Source organism: Patiria miniata, unplaced genomic scaffold (assembly GCF_015706575.1).
Source record: "Patiria miniata isolate m_02_andy unplaced genomic scaffold, ASM1570657v1 HiC_scaffold_10, whole genome shotgun sequence".
Taxonomy (NCBI): domain Eukaryota; kingdom Metazoa; phylum Echinodermata; class Asteroidea; order Valvatida; family Asterinidae; genus Patiria; species Patiria miniata.
In genome coordinates, this window is record NW_024037048.1 from 1,239,599 (window position 1) to 1,263,365 (window position 23,767).

The 23,767-nt window shown below is 40.3% G+C and overlaps 1 protein-coding gene across 2 annotated transcripts in view; it reads left to right on the top strand.

Annotated features, from left to right (window-relative positions):
- Window positions 1-22,292, top strand: part of LOC119734829 (anaphase-promoting complex subunit 4-like) — a 60,022-nt gene extending 37,730 nt beyond the window's left edge. For both annotated transcript variants that reach the window (XM_038208409.1, XM_038208417.1), the window contains exons 12-21: window positions 1,582-1,633; window positions 5,738-5,840; window positions 7,722-7,787; window positions 9,418-9,663; window positions 11,737-11,846; window positions 12,471-12,572; window positions 14,145-14,237; window positions 15,063-15,251; window positions 20,061-20,163; window positions 20,300-22,292. In XM_038208409.1, coding sequence (XP_038064337.1) covers window positions 1,582-1,633; window positions 5,738-5,840; window positions 7,722-7,787; window positions 9,418-9,663; window positions 11,737-11,846; window positions 12,471-12,572; window positions 14,145-14,237; window positions 15,063-15,251; window positions 20,061-20,163; window positions 20,300-20,482 — 1,247 coding nt within the window. In that variant the 3' untranslated portion in view covers window positions 20,483-22,292. The remainder of the gene's footprint in view (window positions 1-1,581; window positions 1,634-5,737; window positions 5,841-7,721; window positions 7,788-9,417; window positions 9,664-11,736; window positions 11,847-12,470; window positions 12,573-14,144; window positions 14,238-15,062; window positions 15,252-20,060; window positions 20,164-20,299) is intronic.
- Window positions 22,293-23,767: the final 1,475 nt, after the last annotated feature.

Here is a 23,767-nt window from a genome sequence, read left to right on the forward strand (position 1 = left end):
GGTACCTTGACTACAACACTGGCTTCTGGTTACTTGATAAACCCCAATTTTGTTTCTTTTCAAAATTGACTTTTAACACTTCTGTTGTCCACATTTCTGTGTATGCTTATTAACAATCACTGCTGAATGACAACACATGAAGTGCATTTGTATTACCAAACAAACTGTGATCTGCATTTTCCGTCTCTGGTGAAAGCATGCATGGTATGCAGTAAGACTAGACTGGTTCCCACTGTATAAAGCTAATAGCTAGAATGAGGTAGTACAGGGGACTACTCTACAACACTGAACACCCTCCACTTGGAAAATTTTAGCGAGGTAGATACCGGATCAAGGCAGATACTGATTATACATGTTCACACTTAATTGGAAAACAAATGTCTTACAAATATTGTTAAAAGAAGATTTGTTTGTTTTAATTCACAAAACTTGGTCTCTCTTTTCTGTGTATGGATTTCCTGCAATAATGGGCTTCGCAAGGGGGGGCAAGGGTCCCCCCCCCCTCGCGATGCCCATTATTGAGAAAAAAACAAAAAAAAAACAACGAAATCATATTTTTGTTAATTTAATGGGTGGGGGGGGGGGGGCCCAAATGTCCCTGCCCACCCTTGAAAAATGATACATCCAGGAAATGCTTGAAACTGTAGGGATTTTGTGGGGAAAATTTGCTTTGCCCCCCCCCCCTCTAGAAAAATTCCTGGCGACGCCCATGCCTGCAATACAGTGCACAGTGATTTCCTTGGTTGTTGCAAGGTTTTATGCATGCAGTACGCAAGTTGTCAGTACATACCGATGGAGCATGGTTCAAACCTTCATTACGAACATTATGCTCATAATGATGTACCCAAATGAATTTTCCTTCAGTCTGAATCGGTATCATAAGCCTTAAATTTTCCTTGAATTGGAGCAAATTATTTTATTGGACCACGTTTTAAATCTGAAAAACAAATGTAAATGTGTGGTGTTTAATTAATTTTAATTAAAATGTGAAATACAACTTGAAATGACACCCCAACCAACGGGCATACTACTACCCGCTCTCTCACCCTGCTACTGGATCATTTGCATGTCCAAAATTTTTGGACACGTATGCAAACGTAAAGCCTGCCTGTGCTTTACGTTAGCGTTTGTTTTTGTATACAGTGTCTGGGTTTTAGTAAAAACAGAATCAATTCTCCAGCCAATATGCAGTATCACATTTCATATCGATATGAGCAAAGTGGAAAGGAATGATTTATTTTTGGGAAGGTGTGGACGTAATAATTAAAATGAACGTGAAAATATGTAATGCACATTGGAAATAACAACACCAATAACAATCCATAACTTGCCAATTCAGTATTGAATCAGGATGCAGGAAGAAAGTTTCCTATCAAGGGCTTATACTATTGGAAACGAGGTTGAAAATGAAATAAGCCCTGGGGACAAGGTTGATGACCCCCCCTTAAAAAATTAAAAGTTGCCACATTCTGGTATCTGCCTAATATGGAAATGGTATTTGAGCAGAAGCATTAACAAATGTTTTTTTCTTGAAGGATTGTGTTGAGCAAATGGTACATGTGTCACATTTTGTTGTTTTAGATGCCATTGGAGCAGTTGGATCTTTTATGCTGAAAGCAAGTGAACTTCTCCAGTAAGTAAACTCACTGTATGTCAATACAGAGCCTCAATAATTTACCCAGATAAAACCACATTTGTCTGACTCTTCAATTGCAAAATTAATATACATATTTATTCCCATTCATAAATACCTTTTCGGTCAAAAAATCAAATCATTTTGGTCCAAAAATCAAAACAAGTCAAAAACTAGACGTTGCCAACCATTTTGTTCAACAATTTTACTTCATGTTTTATGAAGCACCCCTCTGACTATAATATGGAATGCCCCTCTACAACTCCTTACCTGATAAGTAGATTGGCGCACGCGTTGCACGTACTGTGTGATGCCGCGCAAAATGCAGCTGGGCTGGTGTAGTTTGAATTTTGGACTATGAAATACTGATACACTGGTAGTATTGCGAATGCCTACATGAGGAATGTGAACGTTCAACCAATGAAACGTTAAAAGGCACCGGATTTCATGGGAGTCCGAATTTCATGTGACACTGGAAAAGTGTTTTAAGACCAGCCAGCCATGTCTTTGTCATTCGTTTACTAAGACTGGCCACGTGACGGGCTCTCGACCAATAGGAATGGGTCAACTGTCTTAAGTATTTATGAATGGTTTTTATATGTATATGATTTTATTTGAGAAATGTTTTTTGTTGTTATTCACAGAGGGTGCCATGGTTGAGCTGCCATTTTATTTTTTAGTATTAAAAGTTTGTTTTTAAATCCACCTGACTTTGCTTTAACCATCTGTTGTTCGTTTTACATTCAATTGGTACTTTGTTATTTGTCTTTACTCTGTGGTGGACCCTGTGACTGTGTGATAGTGGAATGTTCACATATTGAATTTGCATCAGTGGAATGGTATGTGGACTGCATACAAGACCATGGCAGTTTGTCATTGCTTGTCATAATTGTCATCACTCTGTCTGATATACTCACACCAAACTACATTGTTTCAAATCTAACATTTTGCTGCAATTTCCTAGGGTTAGCATCTGTTAAGCCTCCTGATTTTTCCAGCTTCAGGCTGAGAGTGGACTAAATATGGGCAGACAGCCTTTCTAGTCCATAATCAAATGCAGGGTCCCCATTCACCATCACTATTTCTGGATATCAGACTAAACCCTGGTCCATCTTTTGCCTGAGGAACATTATTCCATCGACTTGACTTTGAGTATTTATGCTGTCCAAGTAATCTTGTGTCAGCATCCAAGACAAGTAAAACAGTTACCACTGTTAAATTTAGAATGATCTCGTTCATCTATGTTTTTCGCAAGTTCCATTACAAAGCGAATCTAATGCGTATTCCCAAGGCAATTGGATTTTAAATTTATAGGAAAATTGGCTGGCAAGATGAAATCTGCGTGTAATGACCAAGTCCAGCTTTAAATGCATATCTGATGAAAAAACATAATAAAGTCAAAATTCTTATTGTAATAGGATTCGTAGGTCATAGGTACTTGCAAAAAATTGTTGAAAAGTGTGACATCATCATGATATCAAAAATGTGATTTTATTTTTGAAAACACATAAGGGAATGTTCGATTGTCTTGAAGCTTTATTGGTACTTATTAAAGTATTATGTTAGTATAGTTTTTCCAGGTCAATTTCGGCAAATGAGCAGCCAATTTAATTTTCGGGCGTTCAAATAAAAGCCATATTGGCTCTTCGGTTTTTAGTGTGTTTCAAATTCAGAATTCGGGCATGCAATTTAGTTTTGAGAAATTCAAATTCCTTCAGCAATGTGTTCAATCATCATTTAATTCAATTTAGGAAAGCTGGTTCGACTGGAGATTTTTGCTGATTGATATTTTTCAATTTCGTAAAGATCAGTTTCGTTAAATGAGAATTCAAATAAGTACGACAAAGAAATGCGAATAAACAGATAAACTGTACTGGGCAATTGTTTCATGTCTTCACTTTTTTTTGGGGGGGGGGATCTTCATTGGTTAACTAATCAAGACCTCATTTTCTATTGTGTTTGTGTTTGTGAAACATTAACATTTGTTATTGTTGGGGTGTTTGTTCCCCCTGGTTTCTTATTGTCTTCCTCAACCATCAATCTATTGGCGGGCCAGACAGCTTGGCATATGTTTGGGTATGGTTGCACCACTGCATGCACTTCATTTGGGTGATAACATCAACGCTCTGAATGGCTACTTGTTCTAGGAGCTGACACCTCCATTGCTGCATGTTCATCCCAACTTGCTGGGCAGCCCGTCTGTCTGTGACACGTTGTTGCCATTCAGGTAACCCAAGGGTCCGCTTAACTGCAGCCTTGAATGCAGAATGTGCCATCTCTGTGCTGTTCAGGAATGGGGAGTAGGGAGGGAAGCACTTCAGCTGGATCATTGGGTTGGCACTTTCAGGGAGTTGGGCTTGCACATGAGGCCTCGCATTGTCGTATATGAGGAATGTGGGTTCATCCTCTGGGAAAACTGCAGTACACTCTTGAATTGTGTCCGCAAGAAACTCCTCGAATCTCTCTCGCGTCACATTTTCGAATCTGATTCGGTGGTGCACCAAGCCGACTTCACGTGAAACCGCGAGAGTGCATTGCAATTCCTCCCTCGTCTGTCGACGACTCGTCTTGCAGCAATCCCTCGTGGAGCTCTACCCTGGGAACGCCGAGTCCAAATGTTGTAACCTGTTACATCAATGAAGACTAGATGCGCCAGAACACCATGCTGCATGAACCACTCGGCATACTGGATGCGTTGATCGAGTACCTCGGGGGAATTTCTCGCATCAGGAACATCCTCCACTAGTTTCAGTGTTATCATCCCATCCAAGGCCCTGGCTATGGTAGAAGTAGAAACCTCAGGCTTCTCCGGAAGATGCTCACTCAAAGTAGCCTTCATCTGCTGAAGTGTCAAGATGGGATTGGTGTCAAGGATGTCTTGCAGATGGTTTCGCATGTCGTCACCTATCTTGTTGTGGGTTGCTCCTCCTCTTGCCTGCGTCTCTCGCCTTCCAGTCCTCAAATATGTTGCAATAATTTATCATGCTGTGGACTTGTTGATGTTCAAATTGACCACAAGCTCAATGCGGTTTTGCTCATTTCCCTCGAAGGCCTCAATCAACCTTTCTCTATCTACCTGGGACACTCTTGCGAAGCACCCACGATCTGCCGTTTCTAAAAATATGCGTATAAAACTGCAGTGAAAGCTTGTCTTCGAAGTACATCGGCAAAGTGATTCCTGTGCCAAAAAGTGAACATTCATTTAACATTCTAAAGGAAACAAAAGTTTAACCATACAGAAAGGACCCTTTCTCTATGGTTTAACAGAGCGTGTTTTGTAGATAGCACAAATTACAGAAATGCCTGCCCCAAAATGAATTTGAATGACTAAATACCTGCCTCAATAATCTCATGCAATTTTGAATGGTGTTTTGTTGAATTGTTAAATTGGACGGATATTTTGTTAAATCGAATGACGCAATAGTACTTTTGCCTAGTCATAAAATGAAATTGAATGACCATTTTCAGCAGCTTTCAATTTTGCGCGAAATACAATGTGGTTAAATTGGCTGCTCTTTTGCCAAAATTTAGCGGGAAAACCTACAGTATGCAAACTTTGAAATGACGTCACAAAGACGTATTCAGTTGATTTTTTTCAAAAGTTTACAAAAGTTTACAAAGCCTTTTTAACTTACAAAATTTGACTTTATCTGAAATCAGATTGACCCCAAACATGACACAAATACAAACCACTTAGTGAAGGTAAACATGGACAAAGTGACTTAAATAAGGTCAGATATCAGTGTTGTAGTCAAGTCTAACACAAATCCCAGTATGTCCCTGCAAGGTCTCAAGTCCTTCAGGTCTCAAGTCAAGTCACTAGCTATTCAAATGAACTGTTTGTTACAAACACATTCCTTTTTCATTTTCACCCATTACTTGTGACTGGCTTTATGAAAGGACTTTTGACTGACTCGACTACAACACTGACATATTAAAAAATTGATTTGTGGGAAAAAATCCAGCATAGCCCATACAGGCATGAATTTTCTCTGTTGATTGATATGACAGTTAGATATCATCTTTGTTCAGAAATAAGTCTTTTGGTTAATATCTCTTATGAAGACACATTTTGGTAATTACTTTTTTCTCTAATTTTTGTAGGGTGATAGACACCAGCTTGAAGAATTTCAAAGCATTTTTCCGCTGGCTGTATGTTGTCATGATGAGACTTTCTGAGGAACCAGTCCCAAGTGCCTTGAACAAGGTAAAATGCAGATATATAAGTTGACAACTGATCAATATGTTTGCATCTGTAGTGTACAGTTCTGTGCATTACTTTTTAATTGTTTTCTTTGGTATGGCGTGCACAACCTACAGTTGTAGGTCAAGGGTAGATATCCAGGCCAGGGCATCATCGGTTATGATGTGTGGATGGCTTTGATGCCACCGGGGAAAAGCCTCAGTGGGCAGTCATTCACGACGTGCTGGATGGTCTGGTCTGGACGTCCACAGTCACAAGCAGGGCTCTCTGTTATCCCCCACTTATGCAGATGACGGGGCTGTTCTTGCATGGAGGGTGCGGATTCTGTTCAGGGTTAGCCATTGCATGCGATGGAGGTCAAATCCGGGTTGTTTTACTTTGTGATCTGTGATGATCTGTTCATTTTTGGTGTTAGTCTTAGGATCAAAGTCATGTAAGAGTTTCGACTGAAGACCAGAAGGGCTTGCAGGACTTCAGGCGCATGTTGGGCAGGTTTTCCAAATCAGCATGGATGAGAAGGTCAGGGTTAGCCTCGATGGTGCACAGATCCTTCAACATCCTCTCCCTTCTGCGTATGTTGGGAGGGGCAGTGTGAGAGACGACAGGGAGCCACTGCATAGGTGTTGACTTCAACGTCCCTGTGATGATCCGCATTGCAGAGTTAAGGACAGTGTCGACTCGTTTGGTGTGGCAGCTATTAGCCCAAGCTGTTGAGCAGAACTCTGCTGTGGGGTAGACTAGGGCTAAGCTAGCAGTTCAAAGGGGGTGTGCATTGGATGGGAGATTGCTACCTTCACCTGGTCCACCCTGTTCCGACTAATGCAATCAAACCGACGTGCACAATCGAATAGTTATAGTGTCTTCTGCTTTTTCCTGAAAGTGTTCGTTGTGTCACTATTGACTATGCCACTAGTGACTCGTAATCCAAACGACCCTTGTCAGGGCAAGAACTCTCACAGCATCGGGAAATCTCTATGCATCTATCAGCTAGATGTGGAAGGAATGTCCAGAGCAAAGAATGAGTACTTAACTTTTTAATAAAAGTTCATCATTCAAGGACAAGTTTTCACAAGATTTTTTGAATTTGTTTTTACTCATTGGGAGTAGTGTGGCAGACTTGCAATACAGAAATTCTGCTGTAGCTGCATTGCATTAGTAAAACAACCTTCAATACCCTCCAAAGACCTTGCCAAACTGTACTGATTGCTTTGCACAAAGGTGTCAAGGAGTAGAATACAATAGTTGTACTTTAAAAACATGAACCACACAGGGAAACTGACTAGGTGAATTATAACAATTGAAAAGTTGAACAAAGAAATTGTCTGGAGTGGGGTTTGAACCAGTGATCTCCGGATTACCGTTCTGGTGCTCTTACCAACTGAGCTATCCAGCCCTATGTTGGCGGTTCCCCAATTAGTCAATATTTTTGTTCAAGGGGCGCTAGCCAGAAGCCTTTTTTTACTGATACAGTTCCAGATGGACCCTTTTGTGAACTGAAAATAAGTTTTAAATGATGGACTTGGGTTTGTGCTACTGCTAGTAAACAATGTGGCAATGATGATGTACTGACAGACAATATCACCCGTAGAAGGTTGACCATGAAGAAATGTTTGGGAATCGCTTGTTTACTCCTGGTGTCATGCATTACACACCTTCATGACTCGAAGTGGCCAATTCGTAGCTTATTGCATTCTTGATAAACCTTGATCTGACAATTTCTGGATTTGATCCTTTCATTGCAAGATATGTATGCTGGTCAACAAAGTGATGAGTTAGACAACTCCTTATGTTTTTGTTCTTGAAATGGTACAGGTAGATCATGAACCATAAACTTTTTCTTTATAAATTTCTTGTCTGCACTCTTGGTGTGTCTTTCATATTTAGGTGCGGCAGAGAGACATTAGTTTCATCTCAGATTTCTTGGCTGAAAATTTTTCTGAAGAAATTGGTGTAAGTATGTTTTTTTTTTAGCTTTCTTGTCTTATTATAAGATGAGATATGGTCATATATTTTATATTATAATCTCCTAAGAATTATAATACGTTCTTTACAGACCTTTTACTGGTCTTCTGCTCATATACAAGCTCTTGACCTGTCTGATAGCCGAGGCACTCCACTGTCACTTGCAGGGGCAACAGGGGCTAGGGCCTCCACAAAAAAACACAATTTTAGCAGTTTCGGTAGACGCCGAAACAGATCTTGTTTTCATTAAGATTTGTTTCCTTTATGTTTTTCTCCTTCTTTTTCAGTCATCTCCATAGTATTGTACATGTTTTTCTCTACCAGTCCACTGTGGCACTTTTGTAAATCTGATGGACTTCAGACATGGCACATACCTAGACCATCACCTACAGATGGTCCCAGAAAAATGTCGTCATCATGACATTATCAGGTGTCAAGTTATGTCACATTAATTGTGCATTTTTACCCATTGTACACGTTTTCTTCAAACCATACACTTTGGCACTTTTATGACTGATTACTTTAGACTTGGCAGACTCTTAGACCAGCAGTTGAAGATGGTCCCCGATGATTTTTGAAATGATGATGTCATCACCTGTCACAGAGTAATTTCAAACATGCAAAACAGCTTGTGTTTGTCCACAAACACATTTCCAGTTTTTCTAAGTGACGTCACATAAAAGGCAGCGAATGCATACACCACCCACAAAACTCGACAAAAGCAATTCATTCCCTCCCACCCCCCCCCCCTTATCATACTAAATTTGGGGTGGTAAATTTTTGGACCCACTGTTCGAGGAACAAAAAATTAAGTTGTCCCCCAATTTTGTGTTCTGGATCTGGCCTTGGATTGAGCCACTATTTCCCTGAACCACCTTGGTGGTTTATTTGAAGAAGGTAAAACAAAAGTGTATGAAGTCCACGGAGAAGAGTGGATAAAGAAAAGGAGGGAATTGTAAAGGTGCACAGGATCATATGCACTGGGTTTTTTGGTAGTAAATAAAATTGCTCAAAATCTTAAGTGGAGTGCATAACAACTTGTAACCTGTCACATCTTAAGATCAGTGGATACTGTACATCCTAAGAAAACAGGGAAAACATAAGCACTATTTTTTGGTCTCATAAGGGGATGCCATTGCAAATCTTTCCAGTGTAAATGATGATGTTTCACCTTTTGAAATGCACCCTCTCATGTACAATCCTTTAAATCAGTCTTATATATTCATAGGTCTCCTTCAGCGCATTTGTGAAGATGAGGTCCAAGAGGATGATTTATATAGTACCTCATCCTAGTTTTGAAACAAGTGCCCATGGTACACCTGTTCAAAACCACTTTCCATGCTTGTTTTCTTTCAAACGATAACATATCATGTAGAATAATTTGAGGGTATTTCATACCAGTCCTAATGTGCAAGGTTGTTCTCGTCAATCAGTAGCTAGGTTTGCTTCAGGTACATGTAATTACTAATGCTTCTGTGTTCCTTGAATGAAAACAAGCTTTTTTTTAGCAGCAGTAGTGAAGCAGCTGAAAATTGCCAAACACGTTTTTCAAGCCATAAAATATGATAACAAAAGTGTATACAGTTTGCTTTTTTTTGGGTCATCTTTTGTAATGCAGGAAGTAGGTGAGACTGGAAAACAATCAGGCTTCACTCTGGAGCGAGTTGGTCAATATTTGAAACGTCAAGACCTACAGTTCCCTCTGGTATTATCTGCTACGGTTGAGTCATGGCAGGCATGCATTGGTTGCAGTCCTAATCTGAAGACTAGTTTTCTCTTATACAAACACTACCCTTCTAAATCACTTCTGCAACTCTTTGATGAAATGGAACAAGCTATCAAAGATGCCCTGAGCAAACCAGCAGTAAGTAGTTACTACTATCATTTCCATGTCATCCTTGAATTGAATAATCATCAAACTCATTATCATTAATATCAAAGTCTCATGACAAGGTAAAGTGGGCAGGCATGCCCAGAAAATAAAACATATGACACTGTATGCAAGCTGTTACGATAAGTTAGTCAGAGACCGCACTGATTTAGTTCTTACTATTGGAAGTTGTTTGGGTTTTTTTTAAAGAAAAGAACAATACTGAATTAAATCTGTGCTATTTTATTTTCAAGCAAACTTGAATCCTTTACCATGATTGGTCAATCTACAGCAACAACTTCGTGGTATTATCCTATACACCACCGTCCATACCACACTCCATGTACCATTCTAGTTTAAAGCTATAGTCCATCATTTGCAGCCATCCGAAAAGTAACTGGCGTAATTATTGTTGAAAAACAAACTTGGTTGAAAGATAGTAAGGGGACTAAACTCCCTGTGAAATTATTCTTTCTGGGAAGCTGTCATTTTGAAGTAATCAATGAAAGAAGGCATTTCCAACGGTGATTCTTAAGAAGCACCGTAGGAAAATTTAAATTAGTAGTTCGTTTTGTTATTCGGCGCAGCGCGCACAAGTATTGGAACGACGCACACGCGCGCGCGGTTGTTATAATTCGTCGGATCAGTGCGTGACGTCGCGTATAGCTGCAATTCAAAACAATTCAAAACATGATTCAGTAACTTTTGATTTGAAATTGAGATCTTAGAATGCTGTTTTTCTCGGAATATACAGCTGAAGCTGAGCTGAAACTTCATCAAGTAAGTTGTTCAGTATCCTTCATTAGATTTTGAACACGTTTGTTGCTTCAAACGAACAAAATGCACTAATTACAAATGATGGACTATAGCTTTAAGACGTGTGTGTGCCATTCATGCTGCATGCACATGTAATGGGATAGCAGCTGAAAAGTTTGTGTACAGTGGCCGAGTTCCATCTCTACTGAAGGCCAAGTTTGCTTGGAGATAAACTCATTATCCCACCTGTGCTTGTGGATCTGGGGAGTGTAGTGCACCTGTGTATGCCATTGTCCTTCAGTTTCATGGTACACAGATCAGACATTAATCAGTCATCAACTTGCACTTGTACGATAACTAAATTTTGTCTTCAAGCAAACTTGAAACCTGAATGCTGATTGCTTGATCCATGGTAACAAACTGTGCTACATACATAATCCCGTGTAGCACAGTCTATACCGCACTCAGCACATCACGCTATTTTAAGATGCCTGTGCCATTCCTGCTGCATGTACATATATAGTCGTGTTCCCTAACGTGGCGCACTTCGAAGCTTACCCGACTTTCCTCGTGTAGTGTTGCCAAACCTCTTTCTTGACAAACCTCAAATTCATGCAATGAAATACTAGTACTTTTACCTTATCAATGCTTGCTATTTTACCTCTGTGAACAATTTCAGTTTCATAAAATTTAATCCGAAATTCAAAAACGGTGGTGTCCGGAAATTGGGCACAAAGTGGCGGAGTGTTCCCTAACGTGGCGCACTTGAATAAATCTTGGAAAATTCCAAATTAACACTTACGAATTCCTGTAAACTTGATAAATTCTGATAAATAATTAATATCTTTACTTACATACCCAGCCAAATGTTTGTCAGAAAATTATTTTCTTATTTTCCAGGGCATTTTCAAAGGGTTCACTTTGCACTTGAAAATAAAATCGGAAAATCACGCCAAAATAGCTTTTCCTTCTAACTTTGTTACGGGTAAATAAACTCGCGATTTATGAACAGGACCGTTTAGAATTTGATGAAATTTCACTTTCTGTGAAATTTCAGTTTAAAATTTTGCTCTAGGTAGGCGCTACCGGCGAAAAATCCAAGTGCGCCACGTTAGGGGCCGCGCCACGTTAGGGTACATCAACAATAATAAGAATACTGTTGCACAGCGCACGGAGCATATTCCATCTCAACTGACTGTTCGTCCAGTTTGCTTGAAGATAAATTTGTCATCCCACCCATGCTTGTGAAACACGGAATAATGTAGATGAGTCAACTTGGTAGTGACGGCATGAAGCTTTTATCTTTCCCAGGTCACAGTGGGCCAGTCAGTGAGCTGTTGTGAAATAGTGCCGTTATTCACACATACAGCACTAGTCAGTGATGATGAGCGAAAAGAACATCACCATATGGTTGTTGATCAGTAAGTCAGTTCTGTTATCCAATTGAACTCATATTGTCTTGTATACTATCCTCATTCAACTATAGTTGGGAAAGACTGGATGAAGGCTTGAACCTGCAACCTCCAGATTACCATACTGATGCTCTACCAACTGAGCTATCCAGCCCTATGTTGGCAGTTCCCCAAATTGGTAAATGTCTTTGTTCAAGGGGCGCTAGTCAGAAGTCACGTATGTGATATCCCATAGGGAGTGTGCTATGACTTTGTGCATATGCGGCACGTACGGTGTGAAACGCTTGTATCGTTGGTACCCACGCCATTTTCATCATGTTTTCACACATGAGTGGGAGCAGCAAACTAGCAGACCATCAGCTGTATCGAGCACGCGACATGCATGTGAGTTGCCGTTAGACTGTCATGATTGTTGTGTTTACTGTTGTTTGTTTTCGTGATTTTTACATCAAAATACAGAGGTATAACAAAACAATTGTTGACTGGTGTGATGTGGGATATGACGTTTTGAACACCCGAGGGGTGCATAGCACCCTCGGCTTCGCTTCAGGTGCTATGCGCCCCTCGGGTGTTCAAAACGTCATATCCCACATCACACCAGTCAACAATTGTTAAATGTATCTCATTACTCAGGCATCGTCACAGTGAAGCACCATATATATACACAGTGCTTATGGTTGAGGAAGCACCAACGGAAGTGGTATATCTCATTAGACAGCCTTGTCATCAAGATGGGTAAGTCATGGCTTTACAGGAAATCAGTTATAACAGGGTGTTAAAGGTAGTACAGCAGCAGATTGACAAATAATAGTAAAGGCACAGTCGTCAATAGAAGAATTTGTGTGTGCAAATTCCTTAATACATTATACAGATTGCTTAAGATTTGATGTCCCATCTGAGACAAATTTTTGGAATGAAGTTTTTGTGTACATTACTGTAGAGGTGTATGCTAAAAGGGAAAAGGATGGATGGGCAAAAGAAAACAAAGCATGCGGTGGATTGCATGATTATGAAATGATGGCAAAGATATCCAAAAAGATAATGTTTTACTTAAGAATATGTAGATCGCCAAAATACAATGCAAATGAGCATGTTACATTTGCACATGTATTAAAATTTGGAAAAGAACAACGGAGGTCGTCTTTCCTCAGGCACGGCCCTTTACATTAATTTTCAGTGTGAACTCAAAATTAATACTTCTGGCAATATGATTTCAAGCTAATAAGTTGAGGGTTCATTGTATGGATGAACATTTTTAGAGGCATTTCCCCAGCATATAAATATTCAGACAAGTGATTTGGCAACACATTCTAAGCTTTTCAAATATCCTTGTGCATCCAACCATATACTTTTTATCAGTAAGATTTTTAACCCCTTGGCGATGGGAAGGGGCTATATAGCAGCTGGCTGATTTAGTCTGTGAGCCTGGGAGCGCGCAACAACAAATATCATTTCCCTGTACAATATTTTAGTTTCATTTCAGTTGTAATTATAAAGAGAAAAAAAGTGAATAGTAAAATATCATTTGTAAATATTTGTAAATATGAAGAGGGAAAAAATGGATAAGGGACAACAATCATTTGTCCAATTCAGTTATTTCATTTCATTTGTAATTATGAGAATTATGGGAAAGAGAAAATAAGAAGAGCAAATATGATTTTTGTAAATGTGAAGAGGAATGCAAAAGAAATGACAAGAAATATGTGAAAAAGAATGGAAACAAAAACCCAGTTTCTGTTGTTGCTTTTTTTACAAGTATATTTAATAATATGGGGAAGAAACTCATGGTATTGGGGTACATGGTAATTGGTTCAAATAGCATAAACTATCAACTAATTTATCAAAGTCATCTCTATCTGTGTACGGACATACAGTGTGTACATGTACACAAAGTCATGTACATGGGCCTACATTGAAGTAAAATACCGCGCAATCCAGCACCTCGGCCCGGCCATCACTGTGTGTATGTGACCCGGTGCTTACCGTACTTCCTGGTTGACCCCACCGTGTACGGTTGAAGTCATTTAATATCGGCGCCCCAGCAACTACTCGAAAAAAGGATTGCGGGTTCAAGGGGTTGAAGCTGCTAAAAATGCCAAACAAACACTTGTCACAAGCATTATTATGTCAAAACCTTTACATCTCTCCCCGTTACTGATTTATTCAGAATTTGTACAGCAACTTAACTTTAATTGTGAGAATAACATAAACTAAACAGCGAACTTGTACAGCCGAATCTCCCAAATTTGACACTGCCAGACTAATCAGTGTTTTGTTTATTGTGACCTTATTGATATATTATTGCAGGAGTCAAGACAAAGCGTGTGCACTTTGCTTGAAGTTCGCGTCTCTTGGAGATGGAGATCATGATGGTGGTACTACATCACATCACTCACATAGGTAATTGGTTGGGGCTTGCTAAAGATAGGTCTACTCCTACTAACAAAAAATTCTAGGAAAAATGCTGATCTTTAATCTACGATAGTAACAAGTAGAGGAGTAACTATTCATTGATGCACAAACAATCTTATATTACGAGGATGCTTTAAAGCTACATTTCAGCATGTATACCTAACTTCACATGTGTGTGTTAGAAATACTCAAAATGCCAATAATTTATATACCTAGCAGATCTAGCTTTCAGAAAAGGGGGTGTTGATATTTGAGTAAAGACGTACCAAAGGCATGTGCTGCTGGGGGGGGGGGGGGTCAAGGGGCAAGCCCCCGGAAAATTGTGAAATTTATGATGCTTCTGCATTTTAAGGCAATTTGAGAATACATTTAGGAAGTTTATCAGTTCATTTATTATTTTGGCCCAATTTTACTAGCGCCATAACATAAGTCAGTGGCTGAAGGGGGGGGGGGGTGTTGATACAGACTGAATATGCCTTTTGGACGTCTTTTAAATTATACAAAATTTAACAAAAGTTTTTTTAATTGATATATCCTAGTATAAATCATGTTTGAAAGTTGATGTGTATGTTCAGTGCACATTTGGACCTTGCGCAAATTTATTGTCCTTATTCCTGAGTTGATTTTTTATGAATTAGGCCATTTAAACTGCGCATGCTTTTAAGGACACAAAATTTGCGTGAGATCCAAATTTGTGCTGAACATACACAATTTATTCTCATCTAAAATGTCCAATATCACAGCATGAAGTTTTGATTCTTCTTTTCATATACAATCATTAATCTGTACAAAAATGTAACTGTAAAAATGCAGATGTAACCAGTATGGGATCCTAGATGCTGCTTTCTTTGATGACTTCACCCTCTCGGTACTACTCCAAGAAAGATGGGCTGGGCAAGAAAGTGCATCTGTCATTTGTCAGCTCCCACTAGCAGCACTTAGCTACCAGTCCTTCACCCAACTGAGCAGACATGGTGAACCATTGAACCAAAGATCAGATATGTAAGTTTGATTTCTATTTTTTTTGCATCAATAACTATTTGTTATGACCGTCGGAACATCAATACTTTTCCCTATCTATCAACAAGGATCATTTTACAGCTTTTTTTTTTTTTATAAAACAGCATTGCTTTGTTGAATATGGACCCTTCTGGCCTGACAGTCTAACCATGCACCGTGACCTATTTAGACATCCACATGTGTTACTGGTTCAATAATAGAATCAAATAAAATTTTAAGAATTCATTTCATTTCTTTCTTTTTTTTTTTTTTTGGCCCTCATCCAGCGGGATGCAATCCCGATCACCTAGCGATTGTAACCCAACAAATATGAATCTCTAGTTTCTTTTTTTTAGTTTTTTTTATTATTAATAAGGGCGTCCCTTTTTAATTCTATGGTTCTCATTTCTGACCGACCCTATTTTTGGGTCCCAGCGAGAAAAAAAACCACTTTTTTTATGCCGCCGACCCTAGCTGAAATTTCCCACCAAGACAAAAAACATTGAGAAAAAATGATAATCTTAAGAATTTCTGGGGACAAATTCCGCAAAATAATGTCCATTGTAATTTAACGTACCTATACTGGCTGCACGAAGCGCCTGGTCGTGTGACTAGTACAATGTGTATGTACATGTACAATAAACAACATGAACATATTCGCATCGGGACTAACTTATATTCACCTTGTTCAAGTCCTTAAAACTCTTTATTTGTCGTCGAAGTAAGAAATATAAATATTAATGGTTCTTTTTCTTAAAATAAAAAGTAGAAAGCCCAAGCATGGTATAAAATTTAAAAATCTCAAATCTACCCACCTCTCAATATGAGCAAACTTGTTACATTCAGTGCACAAATACACAGATTGGAAATCGGGTGAATTGAAGCAACTCGAATATCTGTTGCGTTCCATCATGGCGGTGTCCACGGTCAAAACGTTGCCAGAGATGACTTCAGTTTTTTATCATTTTCAAATATTGCAAAGGTGTGCTCCAACATGAAAAAGGAAACATGAAATTTATAGCAAAGCAGTAGATTTCTCTTATTTCATTTTACTTATGCCAAGAGTTGCCGGAGAGATATATTTGTTTCTTATTTCAAATGAATGGGGAAGTGTGCTCCAGCATGGAAAAGGTTATGTGCCCTTTGTTTACATCTAAATAAAATGTGCCCGGCGGTATGCCCGGCTGTATGCGTAAGCATCATGTTTTGCATGAATTTTGTTAGGGAGTGACATCAAAGGTGACATAAATTCAAAGACGATCTGACCATCATTCACTCAACCAAACTTTATGCAAATCACGATGCGTGCGCATACTGCCAGCCACATTCCAATATGAATGTAAACACGCGACATCAGATGTCGTCTATAGCAGTAAGTCTCATGCAAAATTTGTACAATACAATACAATAAAGTCATTTATATAGCGCTCTTACTCAAAGATGGTTTCACAGCGCTGAACGATAAATAAATCACACCAAAAAAAATATGCTGAACATTAACAAGAAAATTATCAAAACATGAATCTCAATCAAATAAATATGTCTTAAGGGTCTTTCGAAAGACATCCAAGGAAGGACACAGTCGGATGTGCTGCGGGAGATCATTCCAGAGCCGAGGTGCATGTGCCTGGAATGCATTGTCACCAGCTACGGTAGATGTTCTGGGCACATAGAGCAGGGTCGTGTCCAGACTGGAGCGGAGGCCAGGTCTTGCAGAGTGATGCGGCATGATGAGAGAGTCGAGATAGGTCGGAGCTTTGTTGTGAAGACACTTGTAAACAAGAGTCAGGATTTTGAATACAATACGTTGCTTGATGGGTAGCCAGTGTAGGTGTTTCAACAAGGGAGTGACGTGATCGCGTTTTTTGGCCTTGAAGATTAGTTTTGCTGCACGATTTTGTACGCGCTGGAGTCGTTGAATTTGGGATGAGTTGACTCCATATAGCAGAGAGTTACCGTAGTCGAGTCTCGTTGCTACTAATGCACGGGTGGCGTGCTCACAAGCTTTATCGGTTATGTATGGTCTAATGTGAGCAATATTGGACAGGTGGTAGTGTAATCCGCGACATAGTTTGGACACATGGCGATCCATTTTCAATGCCGAGTCAAACTCGACACCAAGACTTTTTGCAGATGAAGCAGGAGGAATTGAAAGGTCTGAAATGGTGAGTGTGATATCAGATAAATACCTCCGGGACTGTGGACTAGTCACGACAAGGAATTCAGTTTTATCACAATTCAGCTTTAACATGTTAGATGTCATCCATTTCTGTAGTTGTAGAATGCAATTTGACAGAGACTGGAGAGCACTGTTCACTGAGACGGGAGTTTTTGGATCAGCAAAGGTGTACAGAACAACGTCATCAGCATATGAGTGATAGTGCATACCTTCATATTGTCTGATAATGTCTGACACTGGGCGCGTGTACATGCTGAAAAGTTGAGGGCCGAGAACCGACCCCTGAGGAACGCCGCAGTCCAGGGACTCAGGTTCGGACAACTCACAGGCAACTTTGCATCTACATTTGCAATCTGAGAGGTAAGATGCAAACCACGCCCTAGCAGTGTATGTTATAGAAAACACTTCAGACAGTCTGTCGAGCAGGATATTGTGGTCAACTAAGTCAAAGGCAGCCGAGAGGTCCAGTAAAACAATAAATGAAGCAAGCTTCCTATCCATGGCGTACATTATGTCATTCTTGACCTTCAAGAGTGCAGTCTCTGTACTGTGATGACGTCTATAGGCTGACTGAAGGTCATCATTGAGCTCATTCAGGGTCAGGTGCTGCGAAATTTGACCAAGAGCCACTCTCTCAATGATTTTGGACAAAAATGGCACATTAGAGACCGGTCGGTAGTTCTTCAAGCTTTCCCGATCGAGATTAGGTTTTTTGATGAGAGGTGTCACGATAGCTTCCTTGAGGGGCGATGGAAATCTACCAGAGCTGAGGGATGTCTCAACTACAGAGGAAATGTAAGGAAGAAGGAGATCAATTTTCTCCTTCAACAACCATGTTGGGAGAGGGTCGAGCGAGCAGGACTTGTTTGGAGAAGACATGATAACTCTTCGGACGTCATCACATGTGACAGACTCAAATTCAGGAAACTCGGTTCCCGATGTAGTGGAATCTCCGTTGTTATCATCGTCAGCTATTCCTGCATGGCCTTCAGATGGAGAAACAGGCGATGAGAGAGTCTCCCTTATTTTAGTGACTTTCTGCTTAAAGAATGTAACAAATGTATTACATAGACCGTTTGCAGAGACGTGGGTTGGCAGGATTGTTGGAGATCTGTTCAACAGTGAGTTGAGAACACGAAAAACCATCTTTGTATCAGCACCGCTCAACTGGTTGTTAAAATACAAAGACTTCTCTCTACGGACTAATCTGTAAACTGCATGGATCTGATCCAAGTATTTGATGTGATCTTCGATAGAACGACTCTTTTTCCATGAATTCTCAAGTCGCCTACGTACCCGCCTTGCCTCGTAGATTTCATTGGTGTACCAAGGTGGGTGGGTACGAAATTTGTGCGCCCGTTTTGTGGCTGGGCATAAGTTGTCGAGCACTTTGGGAATGGCAATGCTGTAGAAAGTAGTCTGGTCATCAGCAGTGCCGTCAAAGGGAAACTCTGCAAATGCTTCAACAATTCCAGAGATGAAAGTTTCTTTGTTCAAGCTGCGGAAATTTCGCGAAACTGATGTCACAGCCTGCAATCGAGGTTTGGCTGCATCGACTGCACAACTGAGAATGTGATGGTCTGAGAGTGATTTGTCATGGACTTGGCAGGATTTCACAATGGAATCAGTGGCACTTGAAATGATCAGGTCCAGCGTATGTCCACGCTTGTGAGTTGGGCCCTGGATATGCTGTTGAAGACCAGCTTCCTCGAGAGATGAGAGAAACTGAGCCACATCAGGTTTGTTGGGAATGTCAACATGAATATTGAAGTCACCCAGCAGAACGATTTTAAATGAATGTGCAGTGAGCTCTTTTGTCAGTTCATCAAAGTCAGCAAGGAAGTCCGCAGTTTTGAGGCCGTTCCGCATAGATGGTGGGGGTCTGTAAATCAGAACATAGCATATTGATTTAGCCGGATTCGTAATACATACTCTCTTGTAAGTTGCCAAAGATTCAATTTTGATTTTTTAATTTAATGCCAAATGTTGCCAAAGTTAGGCACAGATGACGTCTTTCAGAACGCAAGACATATTTATACCAAAACAGGAGAGGTTTTATTAATTTAACTTAATGCCAAAATAATGCCAAAATAATGCCAAAGATAGGCTTATTTTTAATGTGTTTTCTTATCATGGAAATAAAAACTACCTCAGAACGAGACATTTGCAGTCGTGCAGTAACAGTGAACATTTACCATTATTTCCTATAGGCTATGTGTGTTCAGCAAGTAATTTGTTTTACACCCCCCCCCCCTTTTTTTCCCCACAAACCGACCCACCCTCAAGGTAAAAAAAAAATGAGAACCATAGAATTAAAAAGGGACGCCCTAATGGCTAGCTAGATATAGGTTTTGCACAACCACTTCTCAACATGGGCGTTGCAAGGGGGGGGGGGGGAGGAGGGCAAATGTCCCCCTGCCCACCCTCGAAAAAATGATGAATTGAGAATATGCAGGAAAAGTACAGCGATTTTGGGAATAAATTTGCTTTGCCCCCCTCTAGAAAAAATCCTGGCAGCGCCCATGTTTCTCACTTCACTACAGGTGCTATAGCGTTCCTCTTGTTTTCTTCACATTAACACCAACCTCAGTGTGCTGCATAGTATCAATACAAATCTCTTACATTGTTAACAGAATGGTACTGGATGCTGGGCAATACATCAGCCACAGTCGACGACTGGATAACATCAAAGCTAGTATATTTGCAGTTAGTGGATCCAGAAAAGTATCATGTGTGGTGAGTACTAATCAATCCAGTCAGATTTATAATCATTAATCAAGCAGTATGTACATGCATGTTGTCAGCTTTCAAAATACACCCATTCAGCAAGTGATTACAAAATGCTTTTTTATGCAATTACGTGTATTTGCAGTTGTTTTCTAATCGTCGTCGGGTCCGACTTTTTGACATGGATGCTGAAGATGATGGAGAAGAGGATAGTCTATCCGAGAGTTTACAAGATGCAAGCAGTGCTGGCTTGACAATGGAAGGAATAGTACAAGAAGATAGAGAAAGTAACAAAGAAAATATACAGTCGTTAGATAATCTTCACTAAATAGCAAGAACATATTTGGTAAATCAGTAACATTCAATCCTTTGTCATTTTGATCATGATTCATTTAAGGAAACCTTCTTTTAGTCAATCAACGTCATCTTTGGACAGTTTGTTTTGTCACAGCAATGGAAATGCATCATAGTGTCTTAACAATATTAGAATTGAGCAAATTTGGCGTTCTAACTATGCATGTGCACAGTAGCAGTTTGATGATTTCTACTTAGAGTAAAGATCAGTCACTTGTATGTGGCAAACTTTGACTGATTTCAAGATTATATATACATGTAATTTAAAACAATGTACAACATCGAAATTAAGTAAGGGGAGTTTCAGTCGTAAAGAAAAGGGGAAAAAAGCTGTGCTTAAAACCAGAGGAAAACAAAAGCCGTCAGGAACACCTGCTGCAAGGCATTTTGATGACATTAAGGTACGGCTCTACAATTAAACCAATGTTTTTGCCATACTTCAACATGCGCATAGTGAATACATTCCACTCATTCTGATTTACAATTCGCTCGTGAATTGAAACAATTTAGGCCTGCTGTCTTCTTTCGAAAATTTAACAAAGGAGTTACAGTTTTTGCAAAAATCTCCCTGGGCAGAATTTTAACTTCAGAACAAGAACACTTCTTCAACATTATTGGTACCATCTATTATTTTGTCGTCGTCGTTCCAGTTGCATAAAGTTCTTTCAAAAAGGTAACGAGTGTGTGCTGGGATTGCCATGTGTATCTGAAGCTAGCGTAGTCTATGTAATTCGCCGTGGTCTATGATATGTGAGCAGATCAGCTGATTAATTAGGCAAGACAACCGCCTCTTAACCTCTAGATTTTGACCAATGAGCGGGCACTTTCTATATTGGGTCTTCAGTCATTGTGCTTCATAGACAATTGATAAAAAAAACTTGTGTCTCGCGCTCTGTATTATGTTACGCGATAATGCACCCGGCTGTTGTTGTATTACAAAACAATGCATTCGAATTGACCAATCAAACCATTTAGTCCTGATTTGGGAATGAAATAACGTCTTGATTTAGTAAAGTCGACTCCGATTCGCTGGCATGCGGCTTGCATATACATTTATCTGCATGTATAGACATATCGGACGTTATACAGGAGACTCGATCTTGGCTCCGTGGATAACGGGTGATACTCAGACTATATAAAGCTAGTGTGGAACATCCCACAGTGGAATATCACTTACATATTTTTTCAGAACTTTGAAATAAGTTAAGGACAAATTCTGAATCATTGAATTTGGTGGGAATACGGGACACTGGGGGCAGATATCTTAGGCAGTAAACCACAAGGTTTGCTCATGTAGTGTTCTGACCAATGTTTCATGATGGATGCATTGGTCATTGTGGGGTAACTTTGATCAACAGTCACTACACACAGGACACCATTCTGGATTAGGAGCTGTTGCCAAGGACAAATCCGGTATCAACTCAAGACATTAACCTCCTTGTCCGAAAAAAAAAACAGTCTCCAGCCCAGCCAAACTCACACCAATATTCCCATCGCATCCAGGATCTGAAGTTTACTTGCAAAGGTCTGTCACAAATGTCCAAATTGCTGCTTTGCCACTAAAATAGCTTGCTGGGCCTCAAGATCAATATCTCCATTTCTAAATACATGTGAATGGCATTTCCCTAATGATATGTGGTTTTTTTTTTAATGTACATGTACCTACCTTGAGTTATTGTAAGTTGAGGGGTTTCTTTCAAATATTTATGAATGATATATGCAAATAATTGGGGAAAAAAATCAGTCATGTTGAATAAAAATGTTGGGAGCAATGTGTATTGTCACATCTTGTTATGACATTATAAGTGTGTTGGAATGAAACAAATTTGATGGTATTTGCTGACCACGTTATCCAGCCAGGCTAACTGTTTCAATGAACAAGGCTAGACTTGCCTAGTCAAGTTGGATCCGAAAGTCTTAACTCATGCCCAGACACAGTCAGTCAGGTCAGTGACGTTTGGTGGAAAATGGACTTGCCCTTTTAGTTTTGGGCCAGAAAAACAAACAAACCACAAATGACAAATCCCTTGGTTTGTATGGTTGTAGTTGCACACACGACAGACCAAAAAAAAAAAACAGAGGCAGGCGCGTAACCGTGTGGGGGGGGGGGGGGGGGGGGGGGGGCTCTGTCAAAAAAAATTAATTGGAATTCATATTAAATAATGCAACCCCCTCCCGTGCCATCTCGTGGAGAACGCGCCTTTACCATCTCGTGGAGAACGCTTATGTTTTTCTTTACATTTGTCTACCGATTTGGTAGACATGCATAATGCTCACCCGTTGTGAATTGACCAATGAAAATGCAGAATTGCTAACGTAAAGAGTCAGCCGTCGTCTGGCGCCAGACAGCACACGCGCCATGGCGCGGGTGCTGTTGCTGGTAACCTCAAACCACTGTTAGATGATTGGTTTATATTGCTTGATTAAAATTACGTGAATAAATGAATAAGTGATTAGTTCCACGAGATAATAAAGGCCCTCGCAGCTTCGCCGCTCGTGCTAGTCTTTTTACGTGCCAGCATCCGGGGTGCCTTACGTGTCCGGATGGTCCGGGTATAGGCGCGTGGGACTTGACTAAAGGCTAGCAGGCGGGGGGGGGGGGGGGGCGACTGGGGGCGACAAGGTTTCATGGGGGGCTTTCGCCCCCCCCACGCCCCCCTGTGGCTACGCCACTGCCAGGCGGTCACCGGAGGAATGTGTTCATATTTCTCTAGGAATCACCAAGGATCCGCTCATAAGTTCGACGCCTCATAGGTCCGACGCCTCATAGCTAGCTCCGACGCGATCCGACAATAAAAATGTACATGTACTTTTATTTCTGTCCATAAGTCCGAAGCCTCATAAGACCGACGCCTCGACAACCATTATTAATTAAAGTAAACTGTTTAAATGTAAGCGCCTCTAATTGTTAGCGACTACACATTGACATTTAGGGATGCACCAGACCCCCTCCCCCGATTTACGCCCGTAACACCAACCCTCGCGCCAAAAACTGCGTTCTGGCGGATTGATCTGCGGCCAGTGCTATGCACAGAGCGCCGTTCGCAGGTAGGCAACATCGCGGACTTAAAACGTCGTACTTTTTTGTTTTTAAATCTCGTTCTTGCATGCTTTGTCAGACAAAATGAACCCTTTCTGGTAACGGTCCATAGCTCCGACGCCTCATAGGTTCGACGCCTCGTTTTTCCCACGTCGGCCGGCGTACTATGTTTCTGTCAAATAACCATTTTTTGCAGAATTCTGCCAAAAATGTGCCCCA